The sequence below is a fragment of the Oryctolagus cuniculus genome, chromosome X (assembly GCF_051225735.1).
Source record: "Oryctolagus cuniculus isolate XC-2025 breed Fujian yellow rabbit chromosome X, ASM5122573v1, whole genome shotgun sequence".
Taxonomy (NCBI): domain Eukaryota; kingdom Metazoa; phylum Chordata; class Mammalia; order Lagomorpha; family Leporidae; genus Oryctolagus; species Oryctolagus cuniculus.
This window is the reverse complement of record NC_142888.1, coordinates 29,788,453-29,796,464: the sequence shown is the minus strand read 5'-3', so window position 1 is coordinate 29,796,464 and position 8,012 is coordinate 29,788,453. Positions and strand designations below refer to the sequence as shown.

The window sequence follows — 8,012 nt, the reverse complement described above, 5'->3', positions numbered from 1 at the left end:
ACAAGTCTCCGATCTGATCTGGAGTGGTTAGAATTGTCCCCTGTGTCCATGTCACTGATTTATTCCAGTGTTTGGAAGAGGTCCTAGCACATCAGAGTAGACGCTCAATGCACATTTGTGAAATGAAAAATTATTGACTCAATGAATCTAGAAATCTCTACAAAGGGGAGAGCGGGCAGAATGGGGGAAGTATCCAAAGAAATGCAAAGGTAGAGAGAGATCAACATGCTCAAAGTAGGTGGCAGGTGTGACTGTGTGGCAGCTTCAGGTCCTCAATTTTTTAGAGGACCTGAATTTAAGATATTTTCTTCCATTACTTCCTTAGGAATGTCACTGCGATTAGAACTGCTTTGTTGTCTGGAAAATATTCTCACTGTGGAAGGCAGAGGCTTCTGTGTGTGGAGCGGAGCTGGGACTGTGTGGTGGACAGTGCGTGTGAGCTATGGCATAGTAGAAAGAACGTCAATGTGGAATCCGAAGGTGCCAGTCCCAGCTCTAAGTGCCCACTTAGGCAAGGTCACTGTAAACTGCGAGGAGACAGCCTGCCATGAAGGGGAGTCAGCCACATCCGAAAGGGACAGTACAAGAACATGACATTAGAATTCCTGGTGAAGGACTCTGGGCTGAGTATGTTTAAAACGATTGAAAAGATAAAGTAAAGGAGGGCCAGGTGTTGTAGCGCAGCAGGTTCAGTTGCTCCTTGGGACTCCCCATCCCATATTGGAGAGCCTGGGATCTACTCCCATTTCCGCTTCTGGCCCAGTTTCCTGCTAATGCTTCCGGGAAACAGCAAATGACGGACCAAGTATTTTGGTTCCTGTCACTCATGTGGGAGACTTGGATGGAGTTTCTGGCTCCTGGCTTCAGTCTGGCCCAGACCTGGCTCTTGAGGCCATTTGGGGGTAGAAAATCTCTCTGACTCTTCCTTCTCTCTCTATCCCTCTGCCTTTCAAGTAAATAAATAAAAATTTTTAAAAAGTAACAAGGGAAACTTTAAGTAAAGAGCAAGATTATAATTAAAATAAAGAATAGATTGAAAAAGAATAAATATTTCTAAAAATTAAAATTATATTTATTTGAAATTAAAAATTTTAATGTATCAGCTATAATCACTTTAAAAGGAATTAAATGTTCTGGCTGCCCCTTGGTATCTGTGGGGGTTGCTTCCAGGATGCCCTGTAGATATCAAAATAACAGAAGCTCGAGTCTGTTGTATAAAATGGGATAGTGTTTGTATAAAACTTGCATACATCCTCTTGTATACTTTAAATCATTTCTAGCTTACTCATAAACTAATACATGGAAACGCTATGCCAATAGTTGTTATACCATACATATTGTTTGGGGAATAATGACAAAGGAAAAGAAAATTTTTGTACATGTTCAGTATAGGTGCATTTTTTCCAAATTTTTAAAAAAGATTTATTTATTTTTTTACTTGAAAGTCAGAGTTATAGAGAGGTAGAGGCAGAGAGAGAGAGAGAGGTCTTCCATCCGATGGTTCACTCCTCAAATGGTCACAATGGTTGGAGCTGCGCTGATCCGAAGCCAGGAGCCAGGAGCTTCCTCTGGGTCTCCCACGTGGATGCAGGGGCCCAAGCACTTGGGCCATCTTCTACTGCTTTCCCAGGCCATAGCAGAGAGCTGGACTGGAAGTGGAGCAGCCGGGACTCGAACTGGTGCCCATATGGGATACCGGCACTGCAGGTGGAAGCTTTATCCACTATGCCACAGTGCATGCCTCCCCCAATATTTTCTATTACAGTTGGTTGAATCCACAAATGTGGATCTCATGGATACAGAAGGCCAACTGTACTTGGTAAAACTGAGGTTTTTTTTTTTTCAAATCTATGTTTTAAAAGCTTTTAAAGTACAAAGATAAACAGTAGAACAAAAATGCAAGCCTTCCTAAGCACCCAGAGAAAATTATAGAAAAGAAAACACATCTTAAGGAAAAAGAAACAGTAAATATACACAATACACATGATGATTACAGCATAAAATTATATATTGGAGTTAAGACCAGAAATACCAGTCTTATCAATAAATGTGAATGTGTTTAGCTCACGTACTAAAAGAAAAATATCTTCAATGCTCAGAAAGCAAGAGTCAACTATATGTGGTGTGTGGGAGACATGTCTAAATCAAAGTAATTCAGAGAGGCTAAAAATAAAGCCTTGAGGAAAGATGTACCAGGCAAATGGAAATAAGTAAGTGGGCCCTGTGATCCTGATATCACACTAAGTAGACTTCAGGTCAACAAATAATTAAATGTGACAAAAAGGATATTTTATAATCTTAAAGCCAATTTCACAATGTAGGTATAAGAGTTACAAAACTTATGCAGTAAATATGCATGTTTAAAAAGTAGAAACTGGGGCAGGCGCTGTGGCACAGCGGGTAAAGCTGCCGCCTGCAGTACCGGCATCCCATATGGATACCAGTTCGAATTCCGGCTGCTCCACTTCCAATCCAGCTCTCTGCTATGGCCTGGGAAAGCAGTAGAAGATGGCCCAAGTCCTTGGGCCCCTGCGCCCACGTGGGAGACCCAGAAGAAGCTCCTGGCTCCTGGCTTAGGATAGGCCCAGCTCCAGCTGTTGCGGCCATTTGGGGAGTGAAGCAGTGAATGGAAGGCTCTCTCTCTCTCTCTCTGCCTCTCTGTAATTCTGCCTTTCAAATAAATAAATAAATAAATAAATAAATCTTTAAACAAATCCTGGTTCCTTTAAAAAAAAAATAAGCAGAAACTACAGATGCAAGATGATAGAAATAGAAACACCCAGCTAGTAGGAGACTTTAACACACAATTTCTAGTGCAAAACAAATCAGGTAGTGGAAATGTAAGTAAGGATATAAGAAAAGTAAATGACATAATCAATAAAACAGATCTCATTGATCCATGTTGAACATCAGAACGTAATTATAGTGAATACATCTTCCTTTCCAACTGCACATGCAACAGTTATAAAAATTGATCAGGAGCCAGTGTTGTGGCACAGTGGGTTAAGATGAGATGCTGGCATCCCATATAGGAGTGTCTGTCTGAGTCTCAGCTGCTCCACTTCCAACTCAGCTCCCTGCTAATGCACCTAGGAAGGTAGTGGAAAAAGGCACAAGTGCTTGGGCCCCTGAACCCACATGGGAGACCCAGATGGAATTCCAGGCCCCAGGCTTCGGCCTGTCCCAGCTCTGGCCTTTGTGGCCATTTAGGGAGTGAATAAGCAGAAGGAACATATTTCTTCCTCTCTCTGTCTCTCCCTCTCTGTCTGTAACTCAGCCTTTCAAATAAATGAATCTTTAAAAATATTGATCAAATATTACATCACAAGGGAAGTATCAGTAAGCTGTACGCAACAGATTATAAACAATTCTTTCCTATCATAGTGCAACAAAACTAGAATTAAAAACAAATTTTAAAAAATCCAAAAATCCCTTCTGACTAGAAACTTTAAAATATTCTGTTGAACAACTCTTGAGTGAAAGGGAAAATACAAGGCACCATTATAGACAGAGAAGAAGAAATACATATATAGAAAGATCTTCCATTCACTGGTTCACTCCCCAAATGGCTGCAACGGCAAGGGTTGGGCCAGGCCAATGCCAGGAGCCAGAAGCTTCTTCCAGGTCTCCCACATGGATGGCAGGGGCCCAAGCACTTGGGCCATCTTCTGCTGCTTTCCCAGGCCATTAGCAGGGAGCTGGATTGGAAGTGGAGCAGCTGGGACATGAACCAGCACCCAAATGTGATGCTGGCAGCTTTACCTGCTATGCCACAATACCAGCCCCAAATAAAATTTTTTTTAAAAATCAGAATACCTTACTAACAAAAAGAAAAATTAGCAAGGGATATAAATAGATGAATCACAGAAAAAGATAAGAAGCATAGGAAAGATGATCAGCTGCACTAGGAATTAGGGAGAAATCAATACAACTAAAGGGCTGGTTGCCCCTTCCTGTTTCCCCCTCCCCGCCCTGTGTCCTCCCCTCTGACTGAGACCCTTGGTGCTGCAACCAGGCTCAACCTCCCCCAGGCTCCTTGCAAAACAACTAGCAAAACAGATGAGCTGCCCGGGGGGAGCTTGTGAAACGGATAAGAGGAAAAGTTCCCAGAGGCTTCAAAGAGCCCCCTGCTCCCCACTTTCTGCCAGCTGCAAAGTCCTTTCTCTCCCTCAACAGGGGTGAACTCCTTCCTTAACCAGATCAAACCCCAGCCGTAAGTGTGCTGTGGGACAGTCTTTTCTTAAGAATGGACTGCTGCCCCTCTTTGCTTTAATAAAGTAACCTGTCTGTTGAGGTCGATTCTGTCTCCTTTCTGTCTCATCTCTGGGGGTATAAAAGGCCAGAAGCCTGGAGCTATTCTAAACGTAACAACAACGGCATATCATTTCACACTTTTTCATAGGATCACCCAAAATTATACAATTTGATAACACCCACTGTTGAAAGGATAAAATGGAAGAGGGGAACTTTCTTAACTGATTCATCTTTCTGGGGATCATTTAGCAAGATCTAATTAAGTTGAAGGCGTGCACCCCTAAATGTGAGCGGTTCACCTTTAAGTATGTCCCTAATTAGTCTCCAAAGGAACATGTAGACTGAGGGTCTTTCATGGGAGCATTGCTAATAATTACTGGAAAATTGGAAACAACCTAATTGTCATCACCATGACAGCAAGTGGATAAACAATTGGTGGTATAATTGTACAATGCATTGAAACTGAATGAATTCCAGCTACATGTAGCAACATGTGGAAATCTCAAAAACACAATCTTAGATAAACAGGTGGTAGAAATTTGTAGTGTAAAATCTGTAAACACAGAGAACAATAATGGATATTGTTGATGAATTTTTAAAAAAGCAGTTGCAGTCCTTGCTGGGGGCAGAATTTGTGGGACATTTAAAGAGAAGCAGCAGGTAAGCAGGTGATTACAATGTAGTACAATGAAAGCCTCAATTAGAATGAGGCACCCAACTCAGATGGAGGAGAGAGCAGGAGGAAGGTGAAGGAATATTTCCCAGAAATGGCCAAACCTTTCAGGCTCCTCCCTAACACTGAACCCCATCCTGAAAGACAAGAAAGGGTTACCCCAGCAAAAGACAAAGAAGGGGGTGGGGCTGGCCTTGTGGAGCAGTGGGCTAAGCCACTGGCGGCCCACGGAACAGGCCTGGGAAAGCAGCAGAAGATGGCTTATCTGGTTAAGGAAGGAGTTTGCTGCCTGGGGCCCTGCATCCACATGGGAGACCCAGATGGCGTTCTGGGCTCCTGGCTTTGGCCTGGATCAGCTCCCACCGTTGTGGCCATTTAGGGAGCGAACCAGAGGGTGGAAGGTTTCTGTTTCTGTCTCTCCTTTTCTCTCTGTAGCTCTGCCTTCCAAATAAATAAAAGATTTAAAACAATTAGAAGGAAGGGTGTTTCTAGCAGATAGTGTCATTAATAAAAGCCCAATGGGGAGACACCGCAGAACCTAGTTTGGAAGCTGCCTATGGTTTCTTGGAGCTGGAGGAGGGGGCAAAGGAAGGCATGGAGGGTGTATTCAGACCAGGCTAAGGAGTTTGCCCCTGAAGGCTGTGGAAGGGTAGATTATTGCAGCACAAGAGTAACAGTTGTATCATGAATTACAAAAAGCATGGCGCCGAGGCAAGGTCAATTAGACTTTTTTTTTTTTTTTTTCTGTTTAAAGAAGAAAATCTGGTAAGGAAAAATGGGACCTCAACCCAAATAGGAAGTGGTGACTGAGAGAGAACCAGCTGTTGTCCAACCAGTGAGGCTCAGGGAGGGATTAGCTGTTAAGTGTGCAGAAAGGAACTGAGGGGGCTCCTGTCTGGCCATTGTGGGTGTATTACGGGGAGACAGTGGTCACGTTTTGTGTCGCCTGAGCCCGTTCTTGGCTATTCCTGATCGCTCCTTACATTTAAATATAAAAATATAGAGGAAAGTGGGGGCTATCCCTAGAATGGGCTTTTGCGGAGGGTACTTGTGCTTTTAGCTTCATTTCCTTGCCAAACAAAAGCGGATGTAAAATGCAACAGAAAACCCTGTTACATTTCAGTGAGCACAGGGGCATCGTATTATTTTCTCCACCTCGCCGTGAGCTGGAACTCAACGTAATCATCAAATGAACAAACAAAGCAAGCAGACTTTGCGGCAAGAATTCGAGGAGCTGAAGTCCACAGCTGAGCTCCCTAAAGCGGCTGAAGCAGACTGTAGCGGGGTCGGCAGCCCTGTGCCTGTGCTTCCCAACTGAGTGTGCGTAGAGGGCGGGGATGGGGGCGGGGGCGGGGGCGGAGGTGCGGACGCGAAGGTTCTGTCCCGGCCCCGCCCGAAGCCCCCCGGCCCGCCGCAGCCCCTCCCCCCCGTGACCCCACCTCCCGTTTCCAGGTAACGTGGGGGCGGGGGTTAAACAACGCAGCGGCGTGAGGGCCGCGGTCCCGTCGGCGCTCGGACCCTCTGAGCCTCAGACGCGGAGGAGCCATGGCCTTGCCGGTGCTACCAGGACACAACTTCAACCGCAATGTGAGTAGTCAGGGCGTCCGAGGTCAGAGGTCCAGGCCTAATTTGGGGTTCCAGGCGGCGGTGGCGCGAGGCCACCTCCCCGGACCTTCCCGCAGCTGGTTCCCGCCCTGTGGATTGCCTGGTGCTTGGACCAAACTTTACAGGCCCTCTCCCCTACCTCTCTGACCGCGTCTGGGTGCTGTTGTGTACATTAAATACATAGAGTTCTTATAAGGTGGCAGGAGCCTCAAGGGTTAGCTGATGCTGTGATGATAATAACCGTTGAGCTCAACGTCCTATGTGTGCCAAGCACTGGGCTTTCAGCCCCTTCCACACATTAGCCCGCTCCCAGCCGCCCTTTGAATTAGGCACTTTTAAAAAAGATTGATTTATTTGAAAGGGAGAGAGAGAGAGAGCGCTTCCGCTTGCTAGTTCATTCCCCAGTTGGCCCCAATGGCCAGGGCTGGGCCAAGCTGAAGCCAGGAGTCCGGAAGTCCATCCTGTCTTCCACGTGGGTGCAGGGGCTGGAGCGCATCGCTGGCGGGTGAATCCCAAGTGGAGCCATATGAGACTCCGGGGCTTAACCCCCTGCACCACAACGCTTGCCCGCAGGGTTTTTATTCCCCTTTTACAGCTGAGGAAACTGAGGCGCAGAGCTACACAATTTCGGTAGGGAAGCTGGATTTCAGGCACGGCATGCACAACGCACAAGCCCTAATTGTTAGCCTCGATTTCCTGTGTGAAACAGATAAACTGTAGTTTCTGTGATTAAATCCTAGATATCTGGCACTCTCAAGGGAGGTAGCTAGCACATAGGAAGCGTTCCATCACCCTGGAAAGTGTAGTCCCAGACTTTATAAAGTGAGATGGTGGGATATCCACATTTGGAAGGACTCTTTTTTTTTTTTTTCTTTATTTAGAACTAGGAAGGGTTAGGTACAGACACCACAACACAAAACCCCCTGAGTCTTAAAGGACTTGTGGCAGTAGCCAGCCTGTTATTTAAACAAGAGCTGGAAAGTGATTCAGGCTTTCGTTAGTATGGGTTTACTGCCTTTTTGCTTGGGTTTTCCAGTTATGCCTGTAGGAGAAGGTAAGTTATACAATTAAATGAAGTCACTCGAGGTATTTGGAAGTGCCTCTGATAGTTTGGAAAGCAGGCCACAGCTGAAGGATTTGTCTTTATGGATGCTAAGCAGGGTCTCTGTCCCAGAATCCCAGCTTCCTTTGCAGCTTCAGGCCCCTGGACTCTGACACCCTCAGCCTCCACTGCCCGTGGACTCTGGCTTGTCAGGCTTAACTTTTACCGCTGGTTTCTGCATTTCTTGGCTGGCGGGCAGACACCTTCCAGCATAGCATCGCCCTTTGATAAGATGAAGCCAGCCACACAAATAAGAAAGGCCCTTGAGAGGCAAGGGCATCAACAACAATTCTAGGAGGAGCGTACTGTGTGAAAGTAACCTTCGAAAACGTGAGAGCAGAGCACCCAGCTTTAGGCTCAGGACACTTCTGATGACCG

General features: G+C 45.7%; 1 protein-coding gene across 3 annotated transcripts in view; it reads left to right on the top strand.

The window, feature by feature from the left end:
• Positions 1–6,140: 6,140 nt before the first annotated feature.
• The window catches only part of EFHC2 (EF-hand domain containing 2), a 183,590-nt gene continuing 181,718 nt past the window's right edge, over positions 6,141–8,012 (top strand). For 2 of the 3 annotated variants that reach the window (XM_008272519.5, XM_089324302.1), the window contains exon 1: positions 6,340–6,514. In XM_008272519.5, the coding sequence (XP_008270741.1) occupies positions 6,473–6,514 (42 nt within the window). In that variant the 5' untranslated portion in view covers positions 6,340–6,472. Of the gene's footprint in view, positions 6,248–6,339; positions 6,515–8,012 lie in introns of those variants that run through there. The other variant, XM_089324301.1, reaches the window with a different exon arrangement.